Source organism: Salvelinus alpinus, chromosome 3 (assembly GCF_045679555.1).
Source record: "Salvelinus alpinus chromosome 3, SLU_Salpinus.1, whole genome shotgun sequence".
NCBI classification, from domain to species: Eukaryota; Metazoa; Chordata; class Actinopteri; order Salmoniformes; family Salmonidae; genus Salvelinus; species Salvelinus alpinus.
Genome location: NC_092088.1, coordinates 30,530,578 through 30,549,913, shown reverse-complemented (window position 1 = coordinate 30,549,913; position 19,336 = coordinate 30,530,578). Strand labels below are relative to the sequence as shown.

General features: G+C 40.8%; 2 protein-coding genes across 4 annotated transcripts; both read left to right on the top strand.

Moving 5' to 3' along the window:
- The first annotated feature begins 244 nt into the window (after nucleotides 1-244).
- Nucleotides 245-7,721, top strand: LOC139570551 (uncharacterized). 2 transcript variants are annotated; one of them, XM_071392503.1, is made up of 3 exons: nucleotides 245-446; nucleotides 1,431-1,637; nucleotides 6,244-7,721. In XM_071392503.1, the coding sequence occupies exons 1-3, from the start codon at nucleotides 443-445 to the stop codon at nucleotides 7,275-7,277; spliced, it is 1,245 nt and encodes a 414-aa protein (XP_071248604.1). In that variant the 5' UTR covers nucleotides 245-442; the 3' UTR covers nucleotides 7,278-7,721. The 2 variants fall into 2 exon arrangements, with proteins under 2 accessions (XP_071248604.1, XP_071248603.1); XM_071392502.1 differs by having other exon boundaries at nucleotides 254-446; nucleotides 1,428-1,637.
- Nucleotides 7,722-7,796: 75 nt separating this feature from the next.
- LOC139570552 (uncharacterized) lies at nucleotides 7,797-10,558 on the top strand. Of its 2 annotated transcripts, none has more exons than XM_071392505.1 (2): nucleotides 7,797-8,351; nucleotides 8,689-10,558. In XM_071392505.1, exons 1-2 carry the CDS (start codon nucleotides 8,162-8,164, stop codon nucleotides 9,618-9,620), a joined length of 1,122 nt encoding a protein of 373 aa, XP_071248606.1. In that variant the 5' UTR covers nucleotides 7,797-8,161; the 3' UTR covers nucleotides 9,621-10,558. The 2 variants fall into 2 exon arrangements, with proteins under 2 accessions (XP_071248606.1, XP_071248605.1); XM_071392504.1 differs by having other exon boundaries at nucleotides 8,662-10,558.
- Nucleotides 10,559-19,336: the final 8,778 nt, after the last annotated feature.

The following is a 19,336-nucleotide window of genomic DNA, read 5'->3' as shown; positions in this document are numbered from 1 at the left end:
ACCTCGATTACCTTGACTAACCTGTGCCCCCACACATTGACTCTGTTCGCTACTGTTATTTTACTGCTGCTATTTAATTATTTGTTATTTTTTACTTTTTCTTAACTGCATTGTTGGTTAAGGGCCTGTAAAGTAAGCATTTCACTGTCAGGTCTACACCTGTTGTATTCGGCGCGTTTGAGAAATACATTTTGATTTGAATGTCGAAAGGGACTTTTATTTTTATATTTTATGACCCGGAAGTATTTCATTTGTGCTGCTGACGAGACGATGATCTGACAAATGTTGTTTATGTCCAATCTTTCTCTAATATGTTGTTAAATGTCCCCGTCTAGAGATATCGAATCAAGAATCTGGCGGACACCCTAGCACAATAGTCGGTTTCTGATTAACTTGCATTTCAGGCGGATTCCATGCTCGAAGGAGTGAGAGGAGAAATCAAATGGGTAAGGTTCCATGAATCGTATTTATCCTTGTACGTTATCCGTCGTGAAAATGTAATGTAAATATCTGTCATTAACCACGTTTCGATCCACAGTTTTTATGCGAGGAAAGTCCCTTAGTATAAAAAAACGCTGTGGAAGTTTTCGTGTAATGTTATAAATGCCGACAGATATTTTGTTTTTTTGACATTGTATCTTTTTGTGTCGGTAAAATTCATTATGATGGAAATGGCGGTGGAAACGCCTTTATGCGCAAACGTTGATATAACCATGATATCGAAGTACATTTGGAGTCACGAGATGATATGGTGTGTGGTCCTCACACTAGTACGACTCGGGAAACCATACAGTTTATTAAGATACATATGAAATAAGTTACGATGAACTTCACATGGTGGTGAAAGTACACGGTGTTGAGCTTGATGCTGCTTTTCAATTAATATCGAGGGTATTAGTCTGGGGACATGATGATCGATGCTTGACAAATACAAATATTATCGCTCTTATCCATAATAACTCATCATGTAGACTAGACAATCCGCACAGCCTACCCACATTGTATTTGCGAGCTGTTGGCTATAGAGCGCAAGTGCCAAGACCAGAGTAGGCACATTTGCTATTGTGACAAAACTATCGGTAGAGTTGAAAATGCGATTGAAACACATTGAACTTTAGATATTTATTCGGTACATGAAAATGTAAATGTTGTGTGTAATACGTCATCACGCACTGATAAAAAAAAATCCGCAATAAATCCATTTGGTGGGAAAATAGGCATATTTTCTTTATGCGCGTTCTAGAATATTCGCATGAAAACCTAGCCACTGCCTTGGAAGTCTTGCACTCCATTTATTGCAACATTGTTGCTTGAATAGAACATATGTAGCAGTTGCATTGTTTCATTCATGTGATACATTTTACACCACGTTTTAACTGTGTATTTCTAGTGCTGATTTCTAAGAGTTTTGCACCTCATCTATTAAGCAGATGGAAGCCTTCGAAAGATGTCTAAAATTGAGCGTCTTAATGCCCGTGTGGCGAAGCTACTGACGGTGGCGGTGCATGAGGTTCTGCAGGTGGTTAAAGAGACTGTGTCAGAGTACCAGGAGAACACGGCCAGAACTCAAAGAGAGAATGAGAGTCTGAGGAAAATTCTGCAGGAACTCCAGGATAAAATGAAGAGAGAGAACACAGGTGAGTCCGAGTAGTAAAAGTGTATGCTAGGCGATGTTCCCTTGCGCATTGTACTCTAAACTAGGTCTTCCACCTCAAAGCCACAAGAGGATTTTGACACCCACCATCTCAGATTATGAAATTGTTTCTGTTGTTAAACAGATATTAGCATTCCTGCAACATTATTTTGTTTAAATATACTTTTGAGCTCTTAGAAATTAAGCAAATTGATGGCACCCAAATTGTTCATTTACATTTATAGGATTCATATAATATTCAATAAATATAATACCTAGCATCTGATTTGGACTTTTTTATTTTACAATGAGTAAGAAATCCAAAGAAATTGTCAAAAGTCACCCACGGACCCTCAACACCTCACACCAATCCCACCCCAAGAACTAGTATAGTGTATCAGTTCTCTCTGTCTGACATAGTATGAAGTTGTTAGGTTTATGTCACGTCCTACATCCTGATATTACAAGGTTCTGACCACTAGGTGCAATTAGGTGATAGCTGTGACACCCCCCCCCATGTTAAAGGGATAGTTACACCAAATTTCAAAATGATGTTGGTTTCCTTAACCTGTAAGCAGTCTATGGACAATGTATGACAGAAATCCATGCTTTGGTTTTGTTGTCAAACGTTTCAAATGCTAACTTTTTAGCCTTTGTGGCACATCTAATGCAAGTCAATGGTACCTAATATTAGCATTTTTACGCTTAACACCCTAATCATCCTAAAAAAGTATCTACAATTTGATTGTGTAACTCAATGATGTTAGTTATAGATGATTTGGATATGAAGTGTGAAAATGCGAATATACAGTTGAAGTCGGAAGTTTACATACGCTTATGTTGGAGTCATTAAAACTCGTTTTTCAACCACTCTACAATTTCTTGTTAACAAACTATAGTTTTGGCAAGTCTGTTAGGACATCTACTTTGTGCATAACAAAAGTAATTTTTCCAACAATTGTTTACAGACAGATTATTTCACTTAATATTCACTGTATCACAATTCCCGTAGGTCAGAAGTTTACGTGCACTAAGTTGACTGTGCCTTTTAAACAGCTTGGAAAATTCCAGAAAATGATGTCATGGCTTTAGAAGCTTCTAATTGGCTATTTGACATAATTTGAGTCAATTAGAGGTGTACCTGTGGATGTATTTCAAGGCCTACCTTCAAACTCAGTGCCTCTTTGCTTGACATCATGGGAAAATCAAAAGAAAATCAGCCAAGACCTCAGAAAAGCAATTGTAGACCTCCACAAGTCTGGCTCATCATTGGGAGCAATTTCCAAACGCCTGAAGGTACCACGTTCATCTGTACAAACAATAGTACGCAAGTATAAACACCATGGGACCACACAGCCGTCATACCGCTCAGGAAGGAGACACGTTTTGTCTCCTAGAGATGAACGTACTTTGGTGCGGAAAGTGCAAATCAATCCCAGAACAACAGCAAAAGACCTTGTGAAGATGCTGGAGGAAACTGGTACAAAAGTATCTATATCCACAGTAAAACGAGTCCTATATCGACATAACCTGAAAGGCCACTCAGCAAGGAAGAAGCCACTGCTCCAAAACCACCATTAAAAAAAGCCAGACTACGGTTTGCAACTGCACATGGGGACAAAGATTGTACCTTTTTTTTTATTGTACTCTCTGGTCTGATGTAACAAAAATTTAACTGTTTGGCCATAATGACCATCGTTATGTTTGGAGGGAAAAGGTGGATGCTTGCAAGCCGAAGAACACCATCCCAACCGTGAAGCACGGAGCTGGCAGCATCATGTTGTGGGGTGCTTTGCTGCAGGAGGGACTGGTGCACTTAACAAAATAGATGGTATCATAAGGTAGGAAAATTATGTGGATACATTGAAGCAACATCTCAAGACATCAGTCAGGAAGTTAAAGCTTGGTCGCAAATGGGTCTTCCAAATAAACAATGACCCCAAGCATACTTCAAAAGATGTTGCAAAATGGCTTAAGGACAACAAAGTCAAGGTATTGGAGTGGCCATCACAAAGCCCGGACCTCAACCCTTTAGAAAATTTGTGGTCAGAACTGATAAAGCGTGTGTGAGCAAGGAGGCCTACAAACCTGACTCAGTTACACCAGCTCTGTCGGGAGGAATGGGCCAAAATTCACCCAATTTATTATGGGAAGCTTGTGGAAGGATACCTGAAACGTTTGACCCAGTTAAACAATTTATAGGCAATGCTACCAAATACTAATTCAGTGTATGTAAACTTCTGACCCACTGGGAATGTGATGAAATAAATAAAAGCTGAAGTAAATCATTCTCTCTACTATTATTCTGACATTTCACATTCTTAAAATAAGGTGGTGATCCTAACTGACCTAAGACAGGGAATTGTTACTAGGCTTAAATGTCAGGAATTGTGAAAAACTGAGTTTAAATGTATTTGGCTAAGGTGTATGTAAATGTCCGACTTCAACTTTTGGTACCATTTACTTGCATTGGATTTGTGCCACAAATGCAAAAAAGTTAGCATTTGAAATGGTGGCCAGGTAAACAACCAAAGCAAGGGTTGCTGTCATACTGTTATAAAACCAATATGTAATTTGGGTGAACTATCCATTTAACAAAAATCACATAATAGCAGAAACAGCACTATCTAGTGGTTAGAATCTGGAAATATCAGGACGTAGGATGGGACATAAACCTAACAATTTCAATTACTAATTTATCTGAATTGGGGAAAAAACATCACCAAATTCACTGAGAATACATTACATAGAATGAAGAAACAATACTCCGAGCTGCAGCTCCATACTATTTGTCAGCCATAGAGAACTGATACTGTAGACTCGTTTTTGGGGTGTGATTGGTGTGGTGTGACCGTGGGTGGCTTTTGACCATTTCTTTGCATTCCTCATGTCTTACTCATTGTTAGAAGAAAGTTGGGTCCAAATAGGATGTTAGGTACTATATTTATTGACTTTTTACAGTGCCTTCAGAAAGAATTCACACACTCCTTGACTTATTACACATTGGGGAAAGGGGGATACCTAGTCATTGTGTTACAGCCTGAATTCAAAATGGATTAAATGCTTTTTTTGAAAGCATGTTTTCAGAAAAATTTTGCACATTTATTTCAAAATTAAATACAGAAATATTTCATTTAGATAAGTGTTCACACCCCTGAGTCAATACATGTTAGAGCTGTAATTGCTGCCAAAGGTGATTCTAAGTCTTTCTGTGTAAGTATAAGAGCTTTGTACACCTGGATTGCACAATATTTGCACATTGTTCTTTTAAAAATTAACTAGGCCACTCAGGAACATTCAATGTCGTCTTGTTAAGCAACTCCAGTATATATTTGGCCATGTGTTTAGGTTATTGTCCTGCTGAAGTTTGAATTTGTCTCCCAGTGTCTGTTGGAAAGCAGACTGAACCAGGTTTTCCTCTAGGATTTTGCCTGTGCTTAGCTTTTATTCCATTTCTTTTTATCCCCCAAAAAACTCCCTAACCCTTGCCAATGACAAGCATACAAATAACATGATTTGATTTGGGATTTGATTTGATGATTTAGCCACCACCATGCTTGAAAATATGAAGAGTGGTACTCTGTGATGTTTTTTGTTGGATTTGCCCCAAACATAACACTTTTTGTATTCTGGGTATTTTTTTGCACACTTGTTTTTGTAGTACTACTTTAGTGCCTTATTGCAAACAGGATGCATGTTTTGGAATAATAAAAAAAAAAATCTGAACAGGCTTCCTTCTTTTCACTCTGTCATTTAGGTTAGTATTGTGGAGTGACTACAATGTTGTTGATCCATCCTCAATTTTCTCCCATCATAGCCATTAATCTCTGTAACTGTTTTAAAATCACCATTGGCCTCATGGTGAAATCCCATTCCTCTCCGGCATCTGAATTATGAAGGACGCCTGTGTCTTTGTAGTGACTGGTTGTATTGATACGCCCATCCCAAAGTGTAATTAATAACTTCACCATGTTCAAAGGGATATTCAATGTCTACTTTTTTTTTATTTTTACCCATCTACCAATAGGTGCCTTTCTTTGTGAGGCATTGGGAAAACTCCCAGCTCTTTGTGGTTGAATCTGTGTTTGAAATTCACTGATTGACTAAGGGACCTTACAATTATCTGTATGTGTAGGGTACAGAGATGAGGTAGTCTTTCAAAAATCATGTTAAAGACTATTGTTGCACACAGTGAGTCCAAGCAACTTATGTTACTTGTTAAGCAAATGTTATATTCCTGAATGTATTTAGGCTTGCCATAACAAAGGGGTTAATACTAATTGACTCAAGATTTCAGCTTTTCATTTTTTATGAATTTGTAAAAATGTCTAAAAACATAATTACACTTTGTCATTATGGGGTATTTTGTGCAGGCCAGTTATACAATCTCTTGCTGAAATGGCATGGAATGACCCAACCCTAACAAGCTCCAGGGGCTAGCCTCTTGTTTGGTCTCCAGGAGATTGAGAACAAACTAAATACAGAAAGACACATTTACATTTCACAATGGACAAATAAAATGGTATTGCTTATGACCATCAGCTACCCTCCCCCAGTCAATTGTCTATTACCTTGCTATAAGCCAATATGCATCTTGTTCATGTTCACAGGTGCTGTGCAGACTGTGACTGTCCAACTTGAGCTGCAGAATTGTAAGCAGGAACTTTCCCTGGGGGAGGATACTGAACTCTTCCCGTCTGAAGAGGAGTTGACAGAGATTCTCTCTCCAGAGCCACATGATGGACTTACCAGCGAAAAACCCTTTGGAGCCCAAACATTTGGCTTTCCTCCTATCAGTTTGAAAAAGAAGAACAGGTCGTTCCACTCAGCGTGTGGCCCAAGGAGCTTGCTGCCCGAGGAACGACCAGAAACGACCACACAGAGCAGAGAGTTGGATCTTAAATCTGAGATAGGACATGATACACATGTAAAGGAACACCACACTCTGGTGACTGATACTGCGCTGTCAGAAACACTATTGAGTCATATGAACTCCACTCACACCGTTTCAAACTCACTTTTCCCAAACGATTCCCCTCAGGCCTCTCAACCACTGCTGACTTTTGAGGAGATCAAACCAGAACCTGAAGTGGAAGCGTATGTCACATATTCAACACCAAAGCATTTTTATGACTGTGCAGGCTCAAGCCACATTTTACCCCAGACCCAACTCAATCGAGACCCTCTTCAACCTAACTCAGAGTCTTATGAACTTGTGTACTTCCAGCCAAACCAAAATTGCTCAGGGGAACCATTTGCATTGGGAAACAATGCTGAATCGGCATTGGACCGATTTGAGGAACAGCACAATACCCTCCCGTTTAGGAAATCTTTTGGTGGAGCAGGAGGGTTGAGAATACTCCAGCGACATCTCGGTAGTGAAAAGCGCTACTGCTGTCCTCTGTGTGGCCGGTGCTTCAGTCACGCTGGTGATTTTAAAAAACACAAGAGGGTCCACACTGGTGAGAAGCCATACTGTTGTTCTGTGTGCGGAAAGCGTTTCAGTCAGTCAGGCTACCTAAAAATACACCAACGGTACCACACTGGAGAGCGACCGTATGGCTGTACACAGTGTGGGAAACGCTTCAGTCATTCTAGTAATTTCAAGAAGCACCAGCTCACTCACCTAGGATCAGTGCCATAATGTATGAGAACATAAGGGATCTTTGACTGAGAACTATGACATTCTGTTCATTTAGAGTTGGTCAGATTAAGTGTATGGGGGAAATGTTCAGGAAAGTGAAAGGATAATATCTGACAGGAGAGAATTGCTTACTATGTTTATGAAATAATTCATAATCTTTGTTAGGGTTTTCTGATGTGGACAATATTGTGAAAAGCTGGTATTGGTGCTGAAAATGTCAAATCTCACTGGTAGAATTAATGCCCAAGACCACAAATGACTGTATTATTCCTGACAATGGTGGTGTGGGTCTGGGAATCTTCCTATTTGGTATTTACTACTAGTAAACCTCTACATTTGATTAGAATGTGTGTAATTCTTGTCATTTTGAATAAACAAATATTTTTCTCCAAAACAAAATGTACGTACTATTACATGTATGTGTTAATAAAATATATTCCACTGTTGGGGCTACATGTAATGTAAATGAAAATCACTGTCAAAGTGAAACACGAACTTGAGGGCGCGTCCGTTCTGGCAACCGCCCCTTTACGTGACTTGCGGAAGTGACGAGCCTTGTGCTACATCAAAACAGTTCAGCAGTTATCCACAAATGGAGACAGGTGAGACATTTTATGTTGAACTTGCATGTTGATCGCTCAGACGACGACGAAGAAGAAACATCGGAGCCAAAACAGGCATTGATGTAGTCGGAAGCTAACGTTAGCATGTCAGAGCATCTGCGTGTTAAGATCTGTAACCTTAGCAGCTAGTTAGCTTACAACAGCCACCATTGGACGGTCATCGATGGCTTCAAAGTAAGCCCTGCCCTGCCTTTTTACAAACTTGGACGTTCTCAGAATCATTCACTGTACTTTGTAGTCCTGTAACCTAATTTGTAAATCATGTCGAAAATTGAGCGTCTGAACGCCCGTGTGGCGAAGCTGCTGACGGTTGCGGTGCATGAGGTTTTGGAGGTGGTGAAAGAGACTGTGTCTGAGTACCAGGAGAAAACAGCCAGAACTCAGAGAGAGAACTTGAGTCTGAGGAGGAGACTACAGGAACTCCAGGACAAGATGAAGAGAGAGAACACAGGTGAGATTCAATGCTTGTTGTTGAAGTAATAGACCTAGTTGACTGTAAAAACGAGGGCCTGACTCTTTCTGCTCTGAGTCTATTTTGTTGGGTTGCTCAGATGAGACTGCTATCAAGTTGTTGGGGGTAGTTTTCCTCAAGCACATGTAGCAGAAACTAGGTCTAATTCTGATGTTTAGATAGTCCTTTGTCCTGTGGGGACAGATGAGAAACATTGTTGTGATATGCCTGATCAAATGAATACAATCAACAATTGTTACCCTCTGTGGTGTTTGGTGTGGTTTTCTGATACCATCTTTGTCTTTGGCAGCTCAACAGTCTGCCCCTGCTCCCACAGCCATTTCAGGTAAAGACGAGCAGGAGGAGGGAAGCGAGGGCAGCCCCTGGCCGAGGCAGCAGGACCCAGAGTCTACACAGCACGAGGACAAACCATTGCTCGCCCAGAAACCGTGGAGGAGACTGGAGATAGAGTACAACAACTCACTGGAGCTAGACCACTTGGAGGACTCCGAGACTGAGTGTAATGTCACACTAACGTTAGCTGAGCGTAGCGGAGCGCCTCCCGAGAGGTTGTCACAGGTGACAGAGGCAGCCCTGACTGTATACATGCCTCATTCTCTGTGTGACGCCGACCTAGACTCCATGCACACAGGACATATGTCCTCCAACATGTTACCCCTAAGCCATCCCAGCTCTCCTCCTCACCCAGGTCTGTTCTCGGGTGAAATCAAAACAGAACCTGAGCACTTGGATTATTCCTCTGCCCCCCAAGAGACCCCAGACCAGAACCCATTTTTTGAGTGCGATGACTCTAATAGTAGCGCAACACATAATCACAGTGCCCCGGAACCCATGCAGAACAACCCGGAAATGCACGGCATAGTGCACTACATCAACGCAGAAGGTCTAAACACCTTTGTGGACACGTTTCCCTTCACATGTCACCCAGAGTTGGTCCAGGACGCCAGGCGACAAAACAGGCCTCTGCTTAGGCGTGAGGAGAGCCACAGCTGCATCCTGTGCGGGAAGACGTTCAGCCGGATCGGGAATCTTCGAATCCACCAGCGTTGTCACACAGGGGAGAAACCCTACTGCTGCCTGCACTGTGGGAGACGCTTCAGTCACGCTGGGAACCTGCAGAAACACAAGAGGGTCCACACTGGGGAAAGACCGTATGGCTGCCAACAGTGCGGCAAGACTTTCAGTCAGTCCAGTCACCTTAAGAAGCATCAGAGAATTCACGTTGTTAGGCATCTTAGTGTTGAATAAAGTTTCAGACTTTCAGATTAATTGTCCTTGAATCAAAAGTGAAGTGCATTTGTTGAACTTTGGCCTGTTTGTATGGATGTTGGGGTGATTTGTGCTGCACCACCAAAGCGTAGTGTGCCACTTACTTACTACATGGTCACAAGGTATAACGTAGACCACACTTTTTTTGAGTGAAATTGGGACTAGTTTGTGTAACAGTGTTGTCTGTCCCTCTCCATGCCCAAACCTGGGCTCAAACCAGGGACCCTCTGAACACATCAACAACTGTCTCCAAAGTATCATTAACTATTGCTCCACAAAAGCTGCAGACCTTGCAAAGCATGGGAAACAACTACTTCAAGGTCTCAGAGCAGCTGACCTCACCGATTTGAACGCTACTGGTGCACGCCGCTAACTAGCTAGCCAAATTTTACATTGGCTGTACTCAACCCACTTTGACCTCCTCCGGACAAAGCCCAACTGAGTGATCCGGGTCAACAGCATTAATGTAACAGTGTTGCTTCCGTCCCTCTCCTTGCTTGAACCAGGGACCCTCTGAACACACCAACAACTGTCACCCACAAAGCATTGTTACCGCCGGTCACTCCATAAAAGCTCCAGCTTTTGCAGAGCAAGGGAAACATCTACTTAAGTCTCAGAGCGGGTGACGTCTACTAGCGCGCACCGCTAACTAGCTAGCCATTTCACATCGGTTACACTGGGATCAAACCAGCAACTGGCCTGTAGAGCCAACAACGTGACTGCACTAACTGCATTCCCAATAGTCAACTCATGGAAGTGTTTGTAAAACGCTTACCACGGGTAAGGTTAGATCATTACAATGTGAGTTATCTTAATTGACATAATCAAGCATGGATCAATACACGCTATATGGACTGACAGTGTGTATGCAGCATGTGTTTCATAGATAAGCTGTTCAAATAAATGTATAATTGGTTGATGTGTGACAGCATTTGATACTTACTTTCATTGGATAGTTCACCCAAATTACAAAATCACATATTAGTTTCCTTACCCTGTAAGCATAATGTCCTGTGGTTTGTTTAATTGATTCTCCCCTTAAAATGCCCCTAATTTTAAAAAGTTTGACAAATTCTGAGTCCATTGGAGTGGATCAGCTTGAGCAAAGTGAGGTGTAGAATCACTGATCTACATAGATCATAGTATTCCCTACCAAATAATAGGCTTTGTACAATTAAGTTTTGTAGAGCTATGCCTCCACTGGCTTAGGCGATCCCACAGCCAAACACTCCCACACAACCAGACATTGATTGATTGGACACAGCTTATGTCAACTAGAAAAGGACGTTTTAGTAGAAACTTTGTGCGCTTGCTCAGCTGGCTGAAAGTATTATTATTAATAGTAGTGGAAGAAATTTACATAGTGAGATAGGCTTATATACTTGAGATATCTTCCAAGAAAAGATGGGGGTGGCAGGTAGCCTAGTGGTTAGATCGTTGGACTAGTAACCAAAAGGTTGCAAGATCGAATCCCCGAGCTGACAAGGTAAAAGTCTGTTGTTCTGCCTCTGAACAAGGCAGTTAACCCATTAGGCTGTCATTGAAAATAAGAATTTGTTCTTAACTGACTTGCCTAGTTAAATAAAGGTTAATAATAATTTAAAAAACAATACCTTTAAATGCTTACAGTTTAAAAATAGTTATCATTGAAGCAGCTAAAGTAAGAATGCATTGAAACCCATCTTAATTCATGCAAACCCTTCACATGTGGGAAATGGTCTACATGGATAGGGCTAAATGTACATGTTTGTTACAGAAGAAATACGAAAAGCATATGCATAACCATGATTCTGGAGGTAATGGGGATATTATTAGACCAAAGGTGAGTACACAACAGTTCACAAGACTGAATCCAAACATTACACTGATTTTAAATGTGTATTTTACATTTACTGTACTTTTCACCGCATTTGTTGATAACGAAATCAGAAACTACTCTGGATGCATTCAGTAACATAAGACTATTGCTGGAAAATTGTGGAAGACAAAAATGACAAGGGTGAGAGGACTAACTGGTCTCCAAGTGACCACACACCTCTCAAGTGTATACAGATCCTAATCAATTTCAATGCACTTTTATGACTCTTTTTTTTTTACCTATATGATCTGACAGTGTTAGGCTTTCACAAGGCAATTCAGAGAAACCGATTGTAATTTTGGTTCACATAGAAAGGAGTCATGAGTACATTCAGGTGCGTGTGCCACAGCAAATTTTCTTCCCAATAAACGAACAGGCTCATTGTGTTCAGAACAACCCAGTGTATGATGACATAACAGACAACAAAAAAATTGCAGAAGTTACCCAATTATCGGGAAGGATGGGGGCAACTTCTTGTTGCGTGCGGTGCTCAAGTTCAGAACGTCTGTCTGTCAAAACACACAATGCTGTGAATTGCCATCATGTATAGCATGTTGCTGTACACTACGTTCCAATTTCGGTGCTTATTGGTGTCCAATATGCCATTTTCAACCCATATATACGGGTATGAGTGTGAAGGGCTACATGCTCACAGATTAGAAGGTATCAAAAAGCTGAATGTAAATATTGTGATCATAGCTTTCACCTGGTTAGTCTGTCGTGGTAAGAGCAGGTGTTCTTAATGTTTTGTATGCTCAGTGTATGAACACTATCAGCCTAAATTGAAATGTTTATAACAATGACAAAAAATAGTACAATAAATGTAAGTACCTGACGATAGACACAAGGAAGCACAATAGATGTGCAGTATGTTGATGGCTGTAGGTTCGTGATTCGTCTGTTTTAACATGGGAATAACTGGGAGCTAATGTGACCATTACAATTAGAGCATGCTCGCTAACGCGCTCTTACAGCAATAACATACAAAACACATCCCAGGATGCATCAAATATCTAACAGGTACTGTTCAAAAGTTTGTGGTCACTTAGAAATGTCCTTGTTTTTGAAAGAAAAGCACATTATTTGTCCATTTTTAAAATAACATCAAATTGATCAGAATTGTTAATGTTGTAAATTACTATTGTGCTGGAAACTGCAGATAATTTTTTATATTTTTTTTATATCTACATAGGTGTACAGAGGCCCATTATCAGCAACCATCACTCCTGTGTTCCAATGGCACGTTGTGTTAGCTAATCCAAGTTTGTAATTTTAAAAGGCTAATTGATCATTAGAAAACCCTTTTGCGATTATGTTAGCACAGCTGAAAACTGTTGTGTTGATTAAAGAAGCAATAAAACTGTCCTTCTTTAGACTAGTTGAGTATCTGGAGCATCAGCATTTGTGGGTTCAATTACAGGCTCAAAATGGCCAGAAACAAAGAACTTTCTTCTGAAACTCGTCAGTCTATTCTTGTTCTGAGAAATGAAGGCTCTTCCATGCGAGAAATTGCCAAGAAATGGAAAATCTCTTACAAAACTGTGTACTACTCCCTTCACAGAACAGCGCAAACTGGCCCTAACCAGAATAGAAGAGGAGTGGGAGGCCCTGTTGTACAACTGAGCAAGAGGACAAGTACAATACATTTACATTACATTTAAGTCATTTAGCAGACGCTCTTATCCAGAGCGACTTACAAATTGGTGCATTCACCTTATGATATCCAGTGGAACAACCACTTTACAATAGTGCATCTAACTCTTTTAAAGGGGGGGGGGTTAGAAGGATTACTTTATCCTATCCTAGGTATTCCTTAAAGAGGTGGGGTTTCAGGTGTCTCCGGAAGGTGGTGATTGACTCCGCTGACCTGGCGTCGTGAGGGAGTTTGTTCCACCATTGGGGTGCCAGAGCAGCGAACAGTTTTGACTGGGCTGAGCGGGAACTGTACTTCCTCAGAGGTAGGGAGGCGAGCAAAGAACAAACTAGACATTAGTGTCTAGTTTGAGAAACAGACGCCTCACAAGTCCTCAACTGGCAGCTTTATTAAACAGTACTTGCAAAACACCAGTCTCAACGTCAATAGTGGAGGCGACTCCAGGATGCTGGCCTTCTAGGCAGAATTGCAAAGAAAAAGCCATGTCTCAGATTGGCCAATAAAAAAGAAAAGATCAAGATGGGTAAAAGAACACAGACACTGGACAGAGGAAGGTTGGGAAAAAGTGTTATGGACAGACAAATCTAAGTTTGAGGTGTTCGGATCATAAAGAAGAACATTTGTGAGATGCAGAAGAGAAAAAAAAGATGCTGGAGGAGTGCTTGACACCATCTGTCAAGCATGGTGGAGGCAATGTGATGGTCTGCTGGTGCTTTGGTGGTGGTAAAGTGGGAGATTTGTACAGGGTAAAAGGGATCTTGAGGAAGGAAGGCTATCACTCCATTTTACCACGTCATGCCATACCCTGTGGACGGCGCTTAATTGGAGCCAATTTCCTCCTATAACAGGACAATGACCCAAAGCACAGCTCCAAACTGTGCAATAACTAATTAGGGAAGAAGCAGTCAGCTGGTATTCTGTCTAATGGAGTGGCCAGCACAGTCACCGGATCTCAACCCTATTGAGCTGTTGTGGGAGCAGCTTGACCGTATGGTTCGTAAGAAGTGCCCATCAAGCCAATTCAATTTGTGGGAGGTGCTTCAGGAAGCATGGGGTAAAATCTCTTCAGATTACCTTAACAAATTGACAACTAGAATGCCAAAGGTCTGCAAGGCTGTAATTGCTGCAAATGGAGTATTCTTTGACAAAAGCAAAGTTTGAAGGACACAATTATTATTTCAATTAAAAATCATTATTGATAACCTTGTCAACGTCTTGACTATATTTCCTATTCATTTTGCAACTCATTTCATGTATGTCTTCATGGAAAAAAAGGAAATTCCTAAGTGACCCCAAACTTTTGAACAGTAGTGTATATCAGGACAAGTACATAGTGAACTCGCACACATTGTAAATATGAAAAATAGAATACAGTATTTCAGAAAATGACCTACCGCTTGAATGTCAATATCAGAATTTAAGTTTGCGATTTCCCCCCTATCTGCAAGCATGACCAATGTCATATTAATATGTAAATTCAACCAACCAATGGGAATACATAAACATCTAATACATATTTCTGCAGTGTCAAGTGGAAACATAACCAACCCTGTTACTCTAATTTCCTGTACTTGGACAGAATGTACATTACACAACCTCACGTTTTGACCACATTGAATTGAGGGTATTTGCACATCCTTTTTACCTCATTAGTGATGTTAGTATACACATTTAAAGTCAACACAATGACACAAAATCGATTGCTTAAAACAGAGCAATATCATTGGTTTTGCACTGTTGATTTTATGGTATGCACTGGTGGTCTACTTTCATTTTCTAACTCAAATGTCGTGGAAAATTTGAAAGCTCCCTGTATAAAAGACGCTGGCCTCACACCAATTCATGGATTTGAGAGTTAAACTATCACTCAAATAACAACCAACCCTTGTCACTGTTGATATCCTATGGCGGGTCGTGATTTGTTGAAGTTAAATAACAAAGCAACTGATTTGTTTCTTTCCCTGTTTTGGCAGCCTTCCAAAACTTCCATCCGACATTCTAGAACACGTGTCAAGCTCATTCCACCTAAGGCCGAGAGTCTGCGGGTTAGTAAAGAACGAATTATTAAGGAACTCCTCTCACCTGGTTGTCTTGGTCTTAATTGAAAGGAAAAACCAAAAACCCGCAGACACTTGGCCCTCCTTGGAATGAGTTTGAAACCACTGTTCTAGAATTTTGATGACTGTCTTTTAGCACATTCTCTTCTAACCACTGATATGTCAATTATTCTCAGATTCATTGTGGCCTTTGAATAGTGTTTGTTTAAACAATGCATACACCTCTAACGTTTGCCCGCGCTCTACTGATTTCAAATTGATATCGATATGAGTGATTAACAAAATAGTGTTGCGTTTACCTTTCCACATTGGTGACCCACTTGAAACAAAATGCAACAATCCAAACTGTAGCTGGCTGTCTTCTACAAGTTGTCCTCTAACCAGTGATATACAAATTATTCCCAGATTCTGTGTTTTTTTTAGTAAGGTTAGTTTTAACAGGATGTGTAACCCGACCCCCCCTAATGTTATTGATTCCAACGTGATATCAATATGAGTAATTGACAAATAAGTGTTGTGTTTCTCTTTTCGTTTTAGCAAACCCCCAAATCAAAATGCATCAGTCCAAAATGTAGCTGATTGTCTAAAGTAGGTTGTCCTCCAGTTTCCATGTGATTTTTTAATTGTGTTAGTTTCAACAGCGCATACAACTTGATTTTCCCCATAATGAGTGATTTTGTTTTTGTCAAAACAACAGTTTTTTGGGGGCATATGCAATTATAAGGTGCTCGTCTAAAAAAAATACAAGTAAAATTATTACTATTGTGGCAAAAGTATTCCTCCCCCTTGGCATTTTTTCCTATTTTGTTGCATTACAACCTGTAATTTAAATCTATTTTTATTTGGATTTAATGTAATGGACATACACAAAATAGTTTAAATTGGTGAAGTGAAATGGAAAAAATTACTTATTTCAAAAAACGAAAAGATAATAAACGGAAAAGTGGTGCGTGCATACAGTTGAAGTCGGAAGTTTACATACACTTAGGTTGGAGTCATTAAAACAAGTTTTTCAACCAATCCACAAATTTCTTGTTGACAAACTATAGTTTTGGCAAGTCGGTTAGGACATCTACTTTGTGCATAACACAAGTAATTTTTCCAACAATTGTTTACAGACAGATTATTTCACTTAATATTCACTTCTGACCCACAATTCCAGTGGGTCAGAAGTTTACATACACTAAGTTGACTGTGCCTTTAAACAGCTTGGAAAATTCCAGAAAATGATGTCATGGCTTTAGAAACTTCTGATAGGCGAATTGACATCATTTGAGTCAATTGGAGGTGTACCTGTGGATGTATTTCAAGACCTACCTTCAAACTCAGTGCCTCTTTGCTTGACATCATGGGAAAATCAAAAGAAATCAGCCAAGAATTGGAGACCTCCACACGTCTGGTTTATTCTTGGGAGCAATTTTCAAATGCCTGAAGGTACCATGTTCATCTGTACAAACAATAGTATGCAAGCATAAACACCATGGGACCACGCAGCCGTCATACTGCACAGGAAGGAGACGCGTTCTGTCTCCTAGAGATGAACGTACTTTGGTGCGAAAAGTGCAAATCAATCCCAGAACAGCAAAGGACCTTGTGAAGATGAAGAGAAAACCGGTACAAAAGTATCTATATCCACATTAAAACATGTCCTATATCGACATAACCTAACAGGCCGCTCAGCAAGGAAGACGCCACTGCTCCAAAACCGCCATAAAAAAGCCAGACTACGGTTTGAAACTGCACATGGGGACAAAGATCATACTTTTTGGAGAAATGTCCTCTGGTCTGATGATTTAAAAAAAAAAACTGTTTGGCCATAATGACCATTGTTATGTTTGGAGGAAAAAGGGGGAGGCTTGCAAGCTAAAGATCACCATCCCAACCGTGAAGTACGGGGGTGGCAGCATCATGTTGTGGGGGTGCTTTGCTGCAGGAGGGACTGGTACACTTCACAAAATAGATGGCATCATGAGGCAAGAAAATGATGTGGATATATTGAAGCAACATCTCAAGACATCAGTCAGGAAGTTAAAGTTTGGTCGCAAATGGGTCTTCCAAATGGACAATGACCCCAAGCATACTTCCAAAGTTGTGGCAAAATGGCTTAAGGACAGCAAAGTCAAGCTATTGGAGTGCCCATCACAAAGCCCTGACCTCAATCCTATAGAAAATGTGTGTGCAGAACTGAAAAAGTGTGTGTGAGCAAGGAGGCCTACAAACATGACTCAGTTACACCAGCTCTGTCAGGAGGAATGGGCCAAAATTCACCCAACTTATTGTGGGAAGCTTGTGGAAGGCTACCCAAAATGTTTGACCCAAATTAAACAATTTAAAGGCAATGCTACCAAATACTAATTGAGTGTATGTAAACTTCTGATCCACTAGGAATGTGATGAAATAAATAAAAGCTGAAATTAATCATTCTCTCTACTATTATTCTGACATTTCACATTCTTAAAATAAAGTGGTGATCCTAACTGACCTAAGACGGAATTTTTACTAGGATTAAATGTCAGGAATTGTGAAAAACTGAGTTTAAATGTATTTGGCTAAGGTGTATATAAACTTCTGACTTCAACTGTATGTACAGTTTATCCACAACCATTGCATCTCTGTCACTCCGGCCCCCTGTGTTTTCGCATGACAGGATAGAGTACATTGCGTCTCTGGTTTATGTCATGGGGAAAGTGGTCATTCATCCCATAGTTAGTTCCTTTTAATTCTCTGCCCCTGGTTTTGACCATTCCCTTCTGTTTGATATGTTTAAAGAGCACAATAATTGCGTGAGGTATGGCTCTGAATGGTTTCCCCACTCTATGCACCCTGGAGAAGGTGATTTTCTCCACGACATTGGAGGGCAGTTTCAGCTTTTCAGTCATAAATTCCTTCACATTATCATCTGGTTAGATATTGTCTGTCTCAGGAATCCACGAAACATTCCTTGAGATTGTACATCAAGCAGTGACTCCTTCAGTGTTCTATTCACCCGATGAATTGTCTCAACTGCATTCTGAATGTTATGTACAGCACCTTTCAAAGATTCGTTCTCCTTCTTCAGTTTGTCTATTTCCTTTCGGCTGAACTCCAAACGAGGTGTCAGTTCTGCGATTCTCTGTTGGGTTGTCTCTAGCATCTCCAGTTTCGCCAGCTTTTTGTTGATAGACTCCAGCAGTCCCTGGCACGTCCATAGCCTCCGTGCTGAAAGACTCTCCTTCGCCAGTGGTTTTGGATGAAAAAGGCCACGGTTGTTACTTTTTGCGCGGTGGGCATATGACGGAGCAAGCGCAGTTGCTGCCTTTGACATGTTTCATGTCCAACGGGGCATGGTAGTGGTGGTCTAAAAAGCATTCTAGCTCCTGCAGTAACTCTGGCGCATTGTTTTAGCTTATAATGTTCATTACTACACAGTGTATCTTTGTGAATGGAAATATACTGTATGCTCATACATACATCTATATTACTTAGATTGAGAAAACAAGTGTGTTCCAGGATTCATCCAATGGCATTGTGGAGTATACCACCTCAGTCACCAGCTTCCTCAAGTCCCCAAAGTGACTGTACGTACAGATCCAAACCAGAGGCCATGGATTACAGGCAACATCCACACTGAGCTAAAGGCTAGAGCTGCCGCTTTCAAGGAGCGGGACACTAACCCGGACACTTATAATAAATTCCGCTATGCCCTCAGACGAACCATCAAACAGGCAAGCGTCAATACAGGACTAAGGTTGAATCCTACTACACCGGCTCTGACGCTCGTCGATTGTGGCAGGGCTTGCAAACTATTATGGACTACAAAGGGAAACCCAGCCGTGAGCTACCCAGTGACGCAAGCCTACCAGATGGGCTAAATGCCTTTAATGCTCGCTTCGAGGCAAGCAACACTGAAGCATACATGAGAGCACCAGCTGTTCCAGATAACTGTGTGATCACGTTCTCCGTAGCCGATGTGAGCAAGAGCGTTAAACAGGTCAAAATTCACAAGGCCGCTAGGCCAGACGGATTACCAAGACATGTACTCGAAGCATGCGCGAACCAACTGGCAAGTGTCTTCACTGACATTTTCAACCTTTATCTGCCCGAGTCTGTAATACCTACATGTTTCAGGCAGACCACCATAGTCCCT